The sequence below is a fragment of the Stomoxys calcitrans genome, chromosome 5, assembly GCF_963082655.1.
Source record: "Stomoxys calcitrans chromosome 5, idStoCalc2.1, whole genome shotgun sequence".
Taxonomy (NCBI): Eukaryota; Metazoa; Arthropoda; class Insecta; order Diptera; family Muscidae; genus Stomoxys; species Stomoxys calcitrans.
This window is the reverse complement of record NC_081556.1, coordinates 17,693,600-17,712,054: the sequence shown is the minus strand read 5'-3', so window position 1 is coordinate 17,712,054 and position 18,455 is coordinate 17,693,600. Positions and strand designations below refer to the sequence as shown.

At 41.6% G+C, this 18,455-nt stretch overlaps 1 protein-coding gene across 6 annotated transcripts in view; it reads right to left on the bottom strand.

The window, feature by feature from the left end:
* Positions 1-283: 283 nt before the first annotated feature.
* The window catches only part of LOC106090611 (tyrosine-protein kinase receptor), a 69,640-nt gene continuing 51,468 nt past the window's right edge, over positions 284-18,455 (bottom strand). For all 6 annotated transcript variants that reach the window (XM_013256862.2, XM_013256863.2, XM_059369289.1 and 3 more), the window contains 11 exons: positions 14,731-15,418; positions 14,174-14,666; positions 13,912-14,096; positions 11,008-11,182; positions 10,699-10,948; positions 9,174-9,804; positions 9,001-9,102; positions 8,725-8,932; positions 8,056-8,659; positions 7,791-7,991; positions 284-4,026 (listed from right to left, as the gene is read on the bottom strand). In XM_013256862.2, coding sequence (XP_013112316.2) covers positions 3,004-4,026; positions 7,791-7,991; positions 8,056-8,659; positions 8,725-8,932; positions 9,001-9,102; positions 9,174-9,804; positions 10,699-10,948; positions 11,008-11,182; positions 13,912-14,096; positions 14,174-14,666; positions 14,731-15,418 — 4,560 coding nt within the window. In that variant the 3' untranslated portion in view covers positions 284-3,003. The remainder of the gene's footprint in view (positions 4,027-7,790; positions 7,992-8,055; positions 8,660-8,724; positions 8,933-9,000; positions 9,103-9,173; positions 9,805-10,698; positions 10,949-11,007; positions 11,183-13,911; positions 14,097-14,173; positions 14,667-14,730; positions 15,419-18,455) is intronic.

The window sequence follows — 18,455 nt, the reverse complement described above, 5'->3', positions numbered from 1 at the left end:
GCGATTAGCTCGCATCCGCACTTAGCTTGCATCCGCAATCAGTTGTACAGGGTGGCTGATGAATATTGCTACAATGATGAATATTGCTACATTTTTTTTTCGGTGTATGGAATACATTTTTCTTTTATTCATGTTAAATTAAATTATTAAATTAATTATTAAATTATTATTAATTAAATTAATTAATTAATTAATTAAATTAATTATTAAATTATTATTATTAAATAGAAAAAAAGTTATTACATTTTTTTTTGGTAGCGGCTTTCATCAGCCACCCTGTATTTGCGCTTGGCTCACATCCTCAGATAGCTTAGCCGGCCGTAGATAGCTTGTTGCCGTATACGCTGCCCTACTAGAAGTTATTTTGTTCCGTAGATTTTGTAGCGATACATGAACTCCCAGATGTAAAATTATATCTTTATTTGTAAAGAGCGCACCTGTCTTTGCCTATTACCGAACCATAAGACGTCTTTACTGTATCCGCCGACTAATTCCCCGACTCCAGTCCTCCAGCCGAATACGACGATCCTGAGGTTTGCCAGGCCAGCGCTCAATTTACTCACAACGGGCGTTTGCCAACAAGACGCTCACTATCTATCACAAAAACCACCCGATGCCCTCACTAACAACCAAGGCCCACCGAAAGTTCCTGATCAACTATAAATCGATTTCCGCATCTGCACCGACCAACATCACCAACAAGGGGCCTTGAACTTGCGAAGGCCTCACTGTCAAGATTGCACCAACCAAGCACGCATCGACGTTAATCCTAAGTTCTCGATCAACTATAAATCGGCATCGCTCAAAAACAACAATAAGTGGTCCTTGAACGCACGAGTGTCTCTAAGGGACATTTTCACGGCCGACCGCTCATAACCCAGAGCATAAATCGACTGCCGTCGGCAACTACACCGACCGACGTCACCAACAACGGGCCTTGAACTTGCAAAGGCCTCACCGTCAAGACTGTGCCAACCAAGCATGTATCAACGCCCACCCTAAGTTCTCGATCAACTATGAATCGGCATTGACCAAAACCAACAATAAGGGGGCTTTGACCGTACGAGTGCCTCTGAGAGACGTTTTCACGGACGAACGAGCATAAATCGGCAACTACACCGACCAACATCACCAACAAGGGGCCTTGGACTTGCGAAGGCCTCACCGTCAAGATTGTGCCAACCAAGCATACATCAACGCCCACCCTGAGTTCTCGGTCAACTATAAATCGGCATCAACCAAAACCAACAATAAGGGGGCTTTGACCATACGAGTGCCTCTAAGAGACGTTTTTACTGCCGAACGCTCATAACCCAGAACAGAAGACAATAACCTACTCACTTTCGCCACATTGTCATACATTTATATAACAACACAAGCTGATTGTTACATAGAATTAAACCAATAAAGTCACCTTATTGTCAACCCACGATTCAAATTAACTTGTGTTATCACTTCAAGTTTGTGGGTCCTTATGTTGACCCTGGAGACGAGACTAAGCTTACCTCAGCCTTCGGCAAAACCACGTTACAGTCTGTAGAAATATGTAGTTAAAGTTTTCACAATAACTAAAACAGGCGTTATCCCTTATACAGGCTACATCGAACCGATATGGACATGTTGGTCATATTGAATACCATGGATCCTACAGCTATTATAAATGTCTTAGTCAAATTTTAAAGCTCTATCTTGAGTCGAAGATTTAGTTCTCAGAGACACCCACTGTATAAAAAAGGCCATAGAAAAATGGTGACCCGGAAATATTAAACGCTGTTGGGGTTTTGTTCTACTGACCTAGTTGATCACTTTGATTTTCTCGGACCAGAGGCATCCTCCGGGTGATAGGACTTTTGTTGAATTCCCATTTTCCAAGAAAGATAATAAACATGGCATGGTTAAAAATTCCAACTCTGAAGTGTTAGTCAAATTTTGGTAAAATTTTCCCTAAGAAATTTTAAACCATGAAATTGCCAATTAGACTCTACCATTTTTTAATTACACTAAACATTTCAGCGATGTTGAATATTTTGATATCTCACCCTGTTTTCTTTGCTATGCATATATGTATATATGATCTTAGTTTTAAGATATTTTAATTATTATTATTTCTGTTTCTTCGAATTATCAATAATTAATCACTTTTTACACTAATACACACACATTTACTACATTTAATATATATTCGTAGAATTTCAATGTTGTTTTATTGTGTTTGTTTGTTTGTTTTGTTTTTTTGTTGCGATGTTTTTCTTAAATTTTCTTTTCGTATAATTATGCAGTTTATGTATATTTATGTATATATATATTATTTCATTTATAAGTAATTTTTATGGTTTATGGTTTTCTTTTTTTCTTACTTTTTTTTATAAATTATAAATATTTTCATGTTTTTCTTTGCTTGTTGTTTTTTTTTTCTTCTATTATGTAAATTATTAGTAACAATACAACCAACACACCCTGTATGCCTAACCCAACCGAAAATAAAAACAAAAACAAAAAAGAAATTGAGAAACTTAAAGAAAATGTCTCTACGTATATGTGTGAGCGTGTGTTTTCTTTTCTCCAATGTGTTAATAAATAAATAAATAATTTTTAAAAATATTTTTGTTGTTTGTATGTTTCCATTAAAAAAAAAAAAGAATACAATACAATAATACATGATAAATGAGAGTTATGCTTTTAAAGCTTTAATATCTCTCGCTCTCTGTTACTTGTCCTCGTTTTTGTTTTAATTATCTGTTAAATGGAGCTGACAGCAATGAGAGAAATCTCTTTCTCTCTCTCTCTTTCCTCCCTTCATCTCTCTCACTTACTTTTGCTAATAAACACTCGGTTCGGTGCTAGCCTTATCTTATTTTTACAAATTTGTATAACTCACTCTTTGCTGATTTCTGGCTCACAATCAATCTCGTTCTCTCTCGTTGTGTGTGTTTCAAATCGGGCTTTTCCCCTACTTTGTGGGTGTCTGCCTCTCTCTCTTTGTCTCTCTCTCTCACACTGTCTTTAACAGCTGATTTCCGAGTGCTTATCCTTGTAACGTTCCGCATAGCCCTGTATGGTAAAGGGTGGCGCATTTGTGCCACCATTCGTCGCTAAATTGCCATTCATTTTGGTCAGACCATTGCTGCCATTGTGCAGTAGCGTACCATTGAGTTTCTCCGTGGGGGCGTTGGTGTCGTTGCAAGTGTTGCCACCCTTCAAATTGTTGACGGACGAGGACATCATTTGAATGTTGGCATACGAGGAGTGTTTATTATTAAGATTAGTATTTGTTGCTGTTGCGGCATTTGGAACTGTTGCGGTATTGTTCAGACTCTTTGTTAAAGCGGCCGGATCTAATGTTATACCATCCAGCTGCGATGCAAATGATAATGGCGGTTGTATAGTGGTTGGTGTTGGCTGTGGTGTGTCCAAACTTATCAGTTTGGTCTCCTCATCCTCGTGGGCCGGCGCTGTTGAAGATTGTATTGTCCTTAGGCCATTCGAGACCGGCGATCTTTGACTGCTGCTGCTGTAGCCGCTGGTGTTGCCTGGGCCTTGGGCCCCTATGGAGGCGGTATTGATGCTCTTTTGAGAGCCATTCGAGTTGTTATTATTGAGCAGTGGCTGATCACTCTTCGAGTTGGGCAGAATGAATGATGTTTCCCAGCAACCTTCATTGGTTGCATTGTTATGTTCCTCATCCTTGGCGCCCAGTTGATGGGGTGCCGAAGGCGAGGTTACACCAGGCGGTGTACAGATATTGGTTCCGGTTGATACAGCTATGGTGCAGCTGGGATCGATTGTGTCATGTGTTTGCTGTAGTTGTTGCTGATGATGTTGTTGCTGCTGCTGCTGCTGCTGTTGTTGTTGTTGCTGTTGTTGATGGAGGTGTGTTATGCCGGGCAAGGGTATGAGATAATCGGATGTTGTTGGCACCTGTAGGCAAACATCATCGCAACCCTGCGGTCGCATAATAGTTTGATCTCGTTCATTGGATGGCGGGCGTAAAATATGGGGCAAAGGAGCATTCATTACAGCTGGATCCTGTGGAAAGAAAAGGAAATATATATTATAAGTAAATCTTTAAGCTTAACATGTAAGAGTACTTTAGGTACGGCCAAGCGGATTCTCATATACCCCCAACAAAGGATGGAAGGATTGGGCTGTATGTAATAAGGCTCCAATGGAATAAAAACCCCAAACTAAGAATGAAACCCATAAATGGGGCTTTATTTCATAATGAAATGAGACCCCAAAACTAAAATAAATTAAGGCCGCAAGGGATTGAAAAAATTCCCCAAACTAAAATGAAATAAGGCCCCAACAACTGGGGCATTATTCCTCATGAAATAAAGTTCCAATTTAGAAATTAAAAAATACCCCAAAATATGTCCGGTAAATCTTTCGACATGTGTTACTCTCTTTATTATGAAATAAGGCCCAACATTTGGGGCATTATTTCGCATAAAATGAAGTACCAATTTTGAAACGAAATAATGTCCCAAAATATATCTGGTAAAGGTTCCAGCATTGGGGGCATTATTTCTCTAGAAATAAAGTCCTAATTTTGAAATGAAATAATGCCCCAAAGTATGTCCGGTAAATCTTTCGAAATGTGCTGCTCTCTTTGTTAAATATTTGTCAAATGAAATTAGGTCCCAAAAATCAGGTTTGGGCCTTGTTTCATTTTCAAATTAAAACGATATAAAGCCCCAATTATCGTTGGTATTTCTCATGGTTACAAGTTTGGGGCCTTATTTTATGGTGCAGTAGCGCATAAAGTCCTTATTTTTTACCGCAATGCGATACATCTTTGGGGAACATTTTTACATGGCTGCCATATCTAATGGTGCAGTAGCGCATAAATGTAGCCAGGTTTCGAACCCAGGCGAGGGGAGCGGATTCTCTCCTTAACCACAATTTGCAAAAACGCCAGATCTTGGAGATAGGTGAAATTTTGTATCCCACTCTATGGTAACCCAAAAACACAAAATTGGTATAAAACTTTGGTGTTAAATAACCGTGGGGACGCCCTACCCTAAAACCCACCTAAAGGGACATGTTTACCGATTGGGACAATGTCGAAGAAATGGTATTTAAGAGTAGAGTACGAATTAGATATAACAGTTTGACCGCAAGGGGAGCCGCCCCAACCTCAAAAAACGCCCAAATATTACAGGTTTACCGATAGGGGTAATATGGATATGAAATAAAAGATAATTGAAAATATAAAACAAAAGCTATATACAAATTTTGAGTCAAGTCCCATGGGAACCGCCCCTACCCCAAAAATCACCCCAAACGTACATATACCGATCGGGATAGTATTAGATTCCAACGAAAGGTACTTGACGTGTTCTACACGAAACTTATGATATTGCCACTACATGGCGAAACTAGAGTTTCGTCAAACCAACACTGTGCCACAGGCAACCTTGTCTCTCATCCGATCTTACGTTTCGTTTCAGGTATACGATCCTAAACCTCATCCGAACCAATTAGGTTTCCCATATGCAGCAATGGTGTGATATGCTCCTGCTATCCGCTCTCCCATCGTTTCAAATCTAATAGTCGCAATGGCTACCTCCTACTTAATCTGTATGTCTAGGAGAAAACAAAGGATTATGTGAGAACTGAGCTTTCCGTGCCTGTAGTGCCTACAGACATTCAGCACTCTCATTATTCTAGATTACTGTTGAAACTTGAAGTGGTTGACTGGGCGAATTTATAGCCCATGAGAACTCATCTCTGCTCCACGTGGTTCCTTCTACCTCACAATCACTTTATGTTTCGATCAAGCTCTGTCCGTCTGTCATCCGTTCTGTCTAGAGGTGTGTATGTGAGTCGTGAGTAGTCGTGTCACGCATGAGTCACTTGATCCTTGAGTGAGATCCACATCTAATCACGTGATAGTGCGTGAGCCTGAATGAATTAAAATTCCTCGTGCGTGAGAGTGAATCACGACTTTCAACCTTTATCACGTCTCACAAGAAAATTACGAATCGCGAAATATCACGACTCCTAAGAAAATCACGACTAAGGATTGGTATTCTGCAACTGAAAAGCCGCTAAAATGTTTTCATTGCTGATTAAGATGGCACCATATTAAGATATAGCTGTTATATATACCGATCTGCTGATTTACGGTCTTGAGCCCATAAAAGCGGCAATCTTATTTTTCTCATAAGAAAATCAGGACTAAGGATTGGTATTCTGCAACTGAAAAGCCGCTAAAATGTTTTCATTGCTGGTTAAGATGGGACCATATTTAGATATAGCTGTCATATAGACCGATCTGCTGATTTACGGTTTTGAGGCCATAAAAGCGGCAATGATTATCCCATTTCGCAGAAATTTGATACAGTTAGTTGTTTCAAGCCTTCCGTCGTCACGTCTAAAAATGGTCCAGATCGGACAATATTTAGATATAGACCGATCTGCCGATTGAGAGTCTTAAACCAGTAACAGGCGCATTTATTATCCGATTTCCATGAAATTGGAAACGGTGAGTTCTTCTAAGCCTGCCGACATCGGACCAGCATATGGTCCGGGTCAGACTTTATTTAGACATAGCTGCCGTATAGAGCGATCCTCCAATTTAGGGTCTTCATCCCATTAAAAGCGGATTTAATGCCCGGATTTTGTTGTTCGCTAAAACTGTATAAAAGTTCTAAAATATGATCACGACCAGCTCCTATTTGCATCATGCTATGGATGTGGTAGTGGAGTTGTTATAAAAGAGAATGGGTAACTTAACTTAACTTTAGGGTCATGCCAAAATACGTCTGGACAACCTCGGGCCTTGAAATTTTCCACACAATAACCCTAACACCCCAGCTCTCACCGTTCCAAATTTCAAAGAAATTTCTTTACCCGATCTCAAACGCTATATTTTTGACTACTTTTTTTCGATTCTATCCCACTACGCGATGTCTTTATGCTCTGCTCATATCCGGACCTACAGGGGCATAGGCTTTTCATCCTAGGGAGGTGGTTTTTCTCCAATCTCGGCAAACTTGCAGATGTATCTCTGGGAAGTCTTCTCAGATACGCGGACAAAATGGGTTTGATTCGTCGAGGGACCTAATGACATCTTCAACACGCTTGAGCTATTGTGGGCTTATGGTCCTGGAAAGCACCATGATCGTCTTGACATTCATAGTAAATTTTCCCATGTCCGTTCATCTGTCCGTCCGTCTGTCCATACGTCTGTTCTTTCGTCTGTAGAATACAGGTTGGGATTGTAAATGGGTCATATCTCTAGAGGTCTCTAGGGCACAATTATTATCCGATTTGGTTGAAATTTTGCAAAATGGCTTCTACTACGACCCTACATACGTGATTAATATGGTTTGAATCGGTCTTTAATCTGATATAGCCCCCCAAAACAAATCAATCTTCCGATTTTACTGCATGAGACCCTAAAGGGCGCAGTTCTTATCTGATTTGGTTGAAATTTTTCACAATGACATCTACTATGGCATGCAGCATTCAATGACCTCCAATACATACAATAGGACTTTTTTCGAATTCTCCAGACCCTTGTAGCTTAAATTTTTGTCCGATTTAGATAGACTTGTACGTTAGTTAAGCCCCCATCAAAACCGCTCGATTATTTAACTTCTTAGAACCTCAAAAGCCAAATTATTTGCCACATTGCCTTCTCCAAAATCATCCTCATAAAAAAAAAGTTTTTTTTTCTCTGCAATTTTTTTTCGGATTTCATGGCGGTGAGTATCAAAGTTTCAGCACTGACAAACTTTGCTCCAATTTAAGGGTATGGCATCAGCATATTGCTAAACACTTACCTCAGTCACAGCTTTGAGACGCTCCAAAAGACTAGAGAATGTTGGACGATCTTCTGGTGTAGGATTCCAGCAATCTGCCATTATTTTATAAATAATTGGCGGACAGCCAGGTGGTGTGCCCAAACGACCGCCATTGGTAACCAATTGCATGACCTCGGGATTGGGCAAACCTGTATAGGGCATTAAGCCCAAACTGAAAACCTAAAAACAAAAAAACACAAAAATTACCATCATAGCCAATATTTTGCAAACTAGCCATTATTACCTCCCACAATAAAACTCCAAAAGACCAAACATCTGTCTTCGAGGTGAATATACCATCCAAAAATGCTTCGGGTGGCATCCATTTGATGGGCAACATAGCCTTGCCACCCTTGCGATAATAATCACTGCGATAGATATCGCGTGCCATACCAAAATCGGCTATCTTTACCACTCGACCGGGGCCCTTGCTGCTGAGCAGACAATTTCGGGCTGCTATGTCGCGATGTATGAAACGTTGACTTTCCATATAACGACAACCCTTGGCCACATCCAAAGAGCAAAATACCAAATCTTTCATGGTCAGAGGGGAAGGACGCTCAGGCTTGTGGCGACCTTCGCGCAAGAAGTTCTTAAGGTCTCCACCAGCCAACAACTCCAAGACAATAAAACGGGGATGGCGATCGAAGCAGACACCTATAAGATGCACCATATTGGGGTGATTGAATTTGGCCATTATGGCGGCCTCCATAAGGAAATCCTCTTCAGCTTGGCGGGTGGACATTTCGGGCAGGGTTTTAACGGCCACTGGCATTTCAACAGCATCGCCATCACGATGTCGGTATAATCCCTGGTATACCTCACCAAAAGCGCCTTGACCCAGGGCTCTAAATAGGCGAAAAGAAAATTTTATAAGATACTACCAAAATGATAAAGTCATGGAATGACTTACTTAACCAATCGCAAACTTTCTCTGGCCACTTGTGGCAAGCTGTTCACATTGATTTGGCCATTGATTAGATCATCGCAGCCATAATTTGGATTGAAATTATTCAGATTGCCCTCATCAATGTTATGGCGCAAACGGGTCAGCTGCATATCCTGTTCCCTAAGCATTTTATGGCGTTCCTTGGCCAATTTTTTGCGTTGATAGCGATTGTCTGCAAATGAACGAACAACTCATAAGATATAGAAACCTTTTTAAGATTGCCATATCTGGGAAACTTACACAGCATTACAACCAATACCGCCAAAGAGGCTATCAGAAGCAGCATAAGCACCGTAAAGAAGGATATCAAATAATTTAAGGGTATGGCATCAGCAACGGGCACTGTAAAAAACAAAAAATCGAAGGCAATGAAAGTTTTTTTCTTTTTTTGTTGTTTCTCATTCTCATCTTACTGTCACAAGCCGAAGTATTATCCTTGCGTATTCTCCAGCCCTCTGGACATATACATTTCACCGATGAACGATATTCATCCAAAGCCAAACAACGATAATCACATCCACAACCCTCTATGGCAGGTATTATAATTATGGAACCGGCTCCCAAATTTGAGCCCTCATATATGGCACTCATTTCCTTGAGCGTGCGGGAAGCACTGATGTATGAGGAACCACCTTCGCCATTGGACTCATTGAGATAGACATCACCACCGGCGAAACCACCACCACCACCTCCTGTGGTGCAGCCGCCACCTCCACCACCAAAACCTCCCTGACCATAACGTTTGGTCACCGAGCCATTGGTCTCCATATCGACATAGCAAGAGAATCCACCGCGTCCACCCAAAAGCAAGGCCGCACCGTATCTGGCATCCAAAGCCTGATCGGCATTAGCTCTCCAGCCACCACCAGGTCCGGCAGTTTTCTTTGATATTTGTTCACCATGAATTTGACCAGTTAGGCCACGGCGACCTGAATTCTCCTTTTGACCATGTTGGAAAGCCTCATCGAGATAGCGACCCACGCCTAAACCACCGCCGCCACCAGCCACCACTAAGGGTACAGCCTCATTGCGAGCCGAGTTGAGCTAAAATTTCAAGTTCAAAATTCAAAATTCATTGCAGAATTAAGCCAAGCAATAGGCTTTAAAGCAGCGATGGGCAAGAATACACACATTGCTGCACATTTTTGTGTTTGGCCAAAAGCCCATGGTTTTGGAAACAATATGTTAGTGTGCCCAACAATTCTCTAAAACAGTGATGGACACATTAACTTATATACACATTATTTCCAAGCCTTTGGACTTTAAACCAAAAGCCCATGGTTTTGGTAATAATGAGTTAGTGTGCCCATTAACGTTCTAAGGCAGTGGTGGGCACACTAAACCAAAAGACCATGATTTTGGTAAAAATGTGTTAGTGTGCCCATCAACGATCTAAGGCAGTGGTGGGCACACTAACCCATGTGCAAAGTATTTCCAAGTCCTTGGGCTTATAAACCAAAAGCCCATGGGTTTTCCAAATAATATTTTAGTGTGCCCATCAATGCTCTAAAGCAGTGAAGGGCACACTAACTCATGTACACAGTATTTCCAAGCCCTTGGGCTTATAAACTAAAAACCTATAGATTTGGAATTAGAGTTTAAGTGTGCCCATCAATGATCTAAAGCAGTGGTGCACGCACTAACCCATGTGCACAGTATTTTCAAGCCCATGGACATGTAAACCAAAAGCCCATGGTCTTGGACATAGTGTGCACATGGATTACTGTTCCCACCACTGCCTTAGAGCGTTGATGGGCACACTAACCCATGTGCATAGTATTTTCAAGCCCATCAATGCTCTAAGGCAGTGGTGGACACACTAAACAAAAGGGCCATGGTATTGGTAATAATGTATTCGTGTGCCCATCAATGCTCTAAAGCAGTGGTGTGTGTGTGTGTGTATTTGCCCATCCTTACCCCATAGTTTTGTAAACCTACCAAGAATACATAAGAACCCCCACCACCACCACCAGCTCCATTATTGCCATTCAGAATGACTGTGGCACTGGGACTGCAGACATCTTCCTTGACGCCTGGAGATTTGGAACAAGCATTCTCTCCCTGCTGGCCGACCAGAAGATAAAGTTCCTCATTCTTATGCAGCTCCAAAACGGCCACAGCCACTGCACCGCGCGAAGAACCCACACCAGTAGAACCCAGACCACCTCCAGCTCCTTTGACAATGAATCTGAAGAAAAGTAATCAAATTTTACTTCAAAGTCTCAGGGAGTGAGAGATCAAACTCACGTATAGAAGCCTTCGTGAGGCACCTTCCATTTCTGCATCCCTTTATAGGGAATTTCATCAGTGACTCGCACCTCTTCCAGCACATTCGTTCGATTGTGATTGGTGTAGAATGACTCACATTGCGATTGTGTAGGCCCATGCATCCCTCGATTTTCGCAAGTCCCAAGTTCCAGATCTGTAAAGAAAAAAGAAAATTATTTTTGATTAAATAGTAATGGGAAATATGGAAATCGGAAAATAACTATGTCTCTTATGGGTTAAAGAGTTTTTATCGGCAGATCTGTTGATATGGCAGCTATATCTAAATATGATCCAATCCAGACTTTATTCAATTCGGACATCAACGGGCCTAGTGAAACTCACTGTTCCAAATTTCAGCGAAATTGGGCAATAAATTTGCCTGTTATAGGCTTTAGACCCGGAAGAACGGACTATAAGATAACTATATCCAAATATAGTTCAAGCTTTACCTGTGTATTGAAAAATAGCCGCAAAACGGCAGCTATATCCAAATATAGACCACTGGCAGTCATATTGAACGCGGATGTCGAAGGGTCTAAAACAACTCACTGTGATATAGACAAATGATATGGCTCCCATATAAACCGATCTCCCGAATCAACTTCTTGAGCTTCTAGAGGGCGTAATTCTTATCCGATTTGGGTGAAATTACGTGCCAAGTATGGTTCGAATACCAATCCTTTGACAAATGCTATGCATAATGACTGTTTCTATAACCTCTAATACGTGCCGAATACCATAAGGAGAGGTTTTTCGGGAGGGGAGTTCCCCTAAGACCCCAATTATGGATAACCGATTCACATTTTTGGGATACCATAAGAATGCCTGCCTCAAAGGGAGATAGATCTGACGAAATTTTTCTATCCTGTATATTAAGCAGGAATTTATCAGTGCGGATATAGGGTCCATAATTTTTTAGAGGCCTTACTGAAGTTGCAAGGAGTTTTTAACAACTTAGATAGTCGCCGTTCTAAACCGCAAGTGTTTCCCTCTAACATTTCTCAACTCTGCTGTACAGCAGAGTAATTAACGCTACATAGGTTACATAGGATTCGGAACGATTCCACTCAGGGAAGGCTGATAAAGTATGTGAGACTATCTGGCTTCGAGAACAATTCGTTATGGGATTTCCATGCAACGACTTGTCAACAAGTAAGATTGAACATCGAAAATAGTTTTTGCGAACTATGAAACCTGATATTCACAGATGGTTTAAAGATTGCTGGAGTATGAAAGGGATTTTAGTTTTACTCCGATGCATTTGGTCTCGGCATATGGTAAGGAAGAAGCAATAGGCTGTACAATTTGTTGATATCGGAAAGAGGTGGACCTTCCCTCGTTACCCCAAAAACACCACCCAGAATCAAAATTGAACCGATAAGAACAATGTGGATATCAAATGAGAGGTATTGAAGATTAGAAGACGAATAGGTATTAAAAATTGGGTCCAAGTACCTAGGAAGTTGACCCAGGCCCCAAAACTTCTAAAAGCTAACAAATTGAACGTCCATATCAATATGGGGCTCAAATGAAAGGTATTCGAAACAATATTACGAATCTGGCATACAAAATCAGAACGACGTGTAGAGGGTCACCATACCCTCCAAAAACGCCCCAAATGGGCATATGACCCATCCTCACTACATGAGACCCGGTTTGTTTGTTTGTTTATTCCGTAGAATCAAAAACGGCTGAACCAATTTTCTTAAAATTTTCACAGATTGTGTAGGTTTTTGTGGAAGGAAACGTAGCCCAACCCCAAAACTCCTCAAAACATATATATTCGACGTTGCTATCAATATGGGACCAAAATGATAAATATTCGGCATTTCAAATATGGCATAAAAAATTAGGGCAAAGTAATGGCAGGTCACGGACATAGGCTACAGTGGCACGAATTCTATATCTACATTAGGGCGAAGTTTCTCCACCCTAAAATGATATGAGAGAGCTAAAGAAGGCGCAGCGGAGCGGGCCCGGTTCGGCTAGTTTAATATAATGTTGAACTTGTAGATATTATAGGCAGATATCTGTGCCACTAGATTTATAGCATTCAAAATTCTAGAGAGTAACACTTTTACTCCCAAAACTCCTCCTCCTGCATAGCGGAGGCTGCCCAAAAGGCACAAACGATGAAACCTCACCCATAACTGCACATAAAAATTTGAGTTGATAGTCATCACTTAGCCCTGTACGATAGGTTCTATGGCAGCACTCATGGGTATCTCCCATAATTGCTGTCAAATAGTTCATAATGTGAATCATGGTTGTTGTTGTTGTTGTAACCATATTTGCATGTGGATGTGACGATCCTCGTCATGCTCTTGTAGATGAACAAGCTCGTTCCGATCCAAAGGACCGATCACCACGGGAACAGGTTGGCCATTTGGAACAGGTTGGCCTTTGGCGCTCGATACAGCTGAGCGTCCGCGACTGCCGTTGCAGCTACTCCATATGAAGCATTCTACTATCCGCAACCTGTGGACGCACCCGGTAGCTCGCAGTTAAGCTTCTCGTGATAGCAATGAACACCACACACATCGTACCTCAATTTTCCAGCCTGTGTGGTGCTCACAGCTATCCCGTGCAGGAGTGAATGAGGGTGATAGATACTCGTATGGTGCGAGCCAAATCTTCTACGATGATGCACGATATTGAAGGGGCATTAACTCTCTTGCTTCCTTTTTATCTAATTATCTATGTTCTAAGACCATCATCTGGGTTCTTCTCTAATTTCATGCCTCTGACTAGGTACCACTACAATCCAAAACGGCAACCAAATATGTTGAACTTGTTTCTTTATAATCGGCAGATACTTTCTTAGCATATGCACCTATAAAGATGATGCAAAAATCCTCCGCTTATATTTTAAACCATACTTACAATTATGATTTTCGAAATCTTTGTGCGTGGGACTTTTCGTGTGACGAACATTCCAATAGTTATAGCCATTCAAGTGTTCCGGTGGTATGTTTATGCCAAAGCATTCCGGCGACAAAGAGAAATCGTCAACAGCAACATCAGAATAGATGCGCATACCCATGCGGGCCTCAAATTGTAGATAATATCTTAAAGATAAAGAAAAGAAAACCAAAAATTCCCATTAAATTTCTTTTAATTTCTCCAGAATGCCTCAACTACATACCTTGATGTTATGTTTGGCAAAATATATTCCGCTCTCATCCAGTCTTCTCCTTGATTTTTGGTACTCCACCACAGTGTGGTGGTTATATTCTCTTTCTCTTGCATCTCCACCACTGATAGATTAATGCTACCCGGATTCTTGCCATACTGGTGTATATAGAATCTCACCACACATGAATTGCGATAGGGTGAATGCGGATCGCCATGCACTGAGGGTGGTGGATTAAAGGTGCGACTTATCATTATGGCATTGCTGGCAAAACCAATTTGTTGACCCTTTTCGGAGTTGTTGCTGTGCTGATTCATATTGACCAGCATGTAGTAGCCACTGCTGGCATTGGAGGGATGACTAAAAGTGTGATCACCATCGGGACCAGTGTCATAGGTAGGTGAGGAGCCAGTATGGCGGGACCAGGAGAGTATGGTGCGACCAGAATCGCGCCAACCACACCAATCATTTTCAAAATCGCAGCGGGCACCAAAGGGAATTTTTTCTAATAAAAGGAAAACAGTCAGAAAAAAATCTATTCCAATTAATCTTCTTTTTCTTGTACTTACCACAATTAAGCAATTCATCCTCGGAATTATCACAATCCCTGGTGATATCGCAAATTCTGGGCAATGGAATACATACGGGCATCTTATTATTCATGCATTTCACTTGTGATGTGCTACATTTTTCGGACTTGGTGCCTTCGGGGAAACAATTGACCATACGCAGATTATCTATGGCCACATGAGCTTTCTGTCCTTCCAGTAGTTTTGGCACAATTTCAAATACCAAGCGAAAATCGCGTGTTATGCGTCCCAAGCGAAATAATTTCTTCGACCATGCGCGATAGTTATCACCAACAATTTCCGCCGGCACCCAAGAGTTCTCCTGTGAATGTTGTGGTTCTACCACCACACGTGACAAGCCATGACCCATGCCACTCTGATGCATAACCACCTCCAGAACGCATTTCTCCATGGTGGTACTGAATTGAGGCGATGTTAAGTTAATTTGCAATGTTGTCGGTGATAGGCGGGCATATAGGAAATGACCATTGGCATCATCAGCACTATCGGCTGTGGGTCCTGGATAGAGGCCAGTCATGTTTTTCTTTGATACCTCTAAGCCGCTCATGATGTGAAATCCATCCGATAGATTTTCGGTCCATTTCCAGGCACATTTTGTTTCGAATGTGCAACGAACCCCGAGCAGATCCTCAATATCGGAATTTTGATAAGCTTCGGGATGTGTCATCTGGAAAAATGGTAAAAAATCAGAGACATTAGGTATTATTGTAATTGGAGGAAAAAATGCTTGAGTGAGTCGAGTTAAACAGAATCAGTGGGACAGACAGGAGGTTTAGATAATAAAGAGTTGCCGAAGTTGCTAATGCTACCAGTTATTAGTCGTCGATATCAAGCTACCGAATCTAGTCTACCGAAAGACTTATTAGTCTCTGAGCGCTAAACGTACTGGTGAGGTTTCAGGAACTATTTCGAGGGGAACCGACCCCGTTTTATGTTGACAGAGCAATGAAAATTTTCCGCAAAATCGTCATGGCACCGGTTACCCGATTTTCCCAGCCATGTCAAACAGCAGATATGCGTCATAAGTTTCGCTGAATCAAAAAGTGCCAGCACGAGAATACGTGAACTTAGTAGAGAGATTGGCAAGTTGATCGATGTTCACAAGCGGACTATATGGTTGGAGCATCACGAAAACTGTGGTCGACAGTTAAATCTCTCAATAATGCATCAAAGAACAGAAAACAGAGAAACGTTCCTGAAGTCAATTTACTTGCCCAAACTTTTCAGAGCTACAATTATTGATGGAAACAACAAAACAATCATTTGTGTAGGTTTTTTTGATGCAGATTGTAGGGGAATGGCTTATGTCGTTTCAAATTTGGATACAGCTCCAATACAAAGTAGCCCTTCGACTTGTTTTGTAATGACTTCCAACAAACGTATCAAATATGGTTCAAATCCATCTAAAACCTGTGATACCTCCCATATAAAAATCCGTCTATAACCTGATATAGTTCCCATATGAAACGATCTCCCGATTTGGCATCTTGAGCCCCTAGAAGCCACAATTTTAATTCGATTAGCCTGCATTTTGCACGTAACGTCCTTTTACGACTTTCAATCTCGTGACAAATATTGTCCGAATCGGTCTATAACCTCATATAGCTACCATATAAACCCTAGAAGCTGTCTTCAAAGAATCCTGATAGGCATAATAATCCCGAAATAGAAAATCTTTGTTAGGAATTTCGTGCTACTTACAAAATCCTCAATTGTTTACCATACCACGCCCCTTAGTTGGCTCATGTCTGGTATTGTGTCCCCACCTAAGAACCGCAATCTGTTGGTGCCGCGAAAGGCAATCAATGACATAGGAAATAATCCAACGTCTCATAATCTTCCCCACATGCCCTACAGCAATAGCCTCGTTTTCTCACGATAGGGATCTTTCCATAGGATTTTCGGCGTCCTACCGACCGTTTCGTTATTCCACGTTTGTAGCCCACGCCCTTAACTCGGACTGCGTCAATCCGAAAGTCTTCGGCTTAACCAAGATTATTGACGGTTGTCCTCTGGCCTTCACTGCCAAATCGTCTGATTTTTCATTCACCCTTACTCCGCTATGGCCCGTCACTCGAACGATGTGGATTGTGCCATCCTCAGAGAAGGCGTTAATGTCCTAATTACACTCCAAAACTGTTCGTGACCTTACCGTCCGTAAAGATGGCGTCCTCGCGTTAGCACCACACCACCTCACGCATTCCGTGATCGCCCGGTTCTCTGCATGCAGCATCGTATTATGGTCAGGCAGTCTAAAACAGATCTTAGTACCTGGGTTCTCAATGTAGACCCCCAGACCCACTCTGTCCTCTAGCTTTGATGCGTGCGTGTAACATGATTTTCCAGATGGCAATACTAGGGTTGCGTCAATGGAAGACTGTGCCACTGGCAGCAGTGCTTCGCACTCGACCTCAAGTGTCGTCTCCGGCAACCGATCGGAGACCTCTTCTATTCCATCCAGGTTTCCTAACATCGCCTCGATTATACCGCGATGGTATAAACTACCCCCTATCACCTATCCATACTCCCATCGCCTTAAGTCTAATATCCGCAATGGCTGAATCTCATATCCGCAATGGCTGCCTCACACTGTATGTCTATTGGTCGGATCTCTAGAATAGTCTCCAGTGCCCTAGTGGGAGTGGTCCACATCGCTCCGCCTATGCTACGACAACATGTTCTCTGAACCAGTTGTATTATCCTAAGGTAACATATTTCTCCATCGCTGTCCACCAAACTACTGAAGCATAAGTAAGTATTTGTCCTATATATTCCTCAAAAATTTTTGCAGTGTTATCGTAACCATAGTCCCAATATTTTTCATAAAAGCAGTTTACTTTCCGAAAAGTTCGTTCATGGGTAATGCATTATTTTTTTCTCGCGCATATAGACAAATTGCACGATTTAAGGCTCATATTATACCCGATTGCGCTTACATTTGGTGCAGCAAGTTGAATTCTAACCCTCAACATCAGTGCGAAGCATACTCTCAATCAGACCGTGTTTGAATATAGCCCCCACGTGAACCTATCTGCCGATTTAAGATCTTGAACTCATAAAAATCGCATTTAGTGCCCGAATTCGATGAACACTGTAAATAATGTTAGGCTTCGTGAGCTTGATGGTTCAGATCGGACCACATATAACTGCAACAACTACCGATATCCAAATCTGGCGGATTTTCAACCGATTCTACTGAAGTTCGATACAGTGACTTGTGTTAGGCCCTCCAACAACAAGTCCGAGTAAGGTTCAGATCGAGTCACATTTTTAGATATAGCCTCATAAAGACCAATCCCTCATATAGCCTCATAAAGACCGATTTGAAGTCTACGTAAGGCGCATTTTTTCCTGATTTAGTTTCCATGCCAATACAGATTCAGATCAGACAATATATGTATATAGCAATCATATTGACCGATCTCTCGATATGAGGCATTGATCCAATAAAAGACGCATATATCAAACGATTCTTCTGAAATTTGGCACAATGCGTTGTGTCCGCCTATAAAGCCGAGCGTCTGGGTTCAAATCCCAGTGTGAACATCAGAAAAATTTCAGTGGTGGTCATCCCCATACAAATGCTGGCTGCATTTGTGATGTATCCTGCGTTGCTAAAAGTTCTCTGCCAAGTGGTGTCGCTATGCGGCATGCAATATAGACTTGGCTAAAAAAAGTAGGCCCTTACCACTGAGTTTAAATCT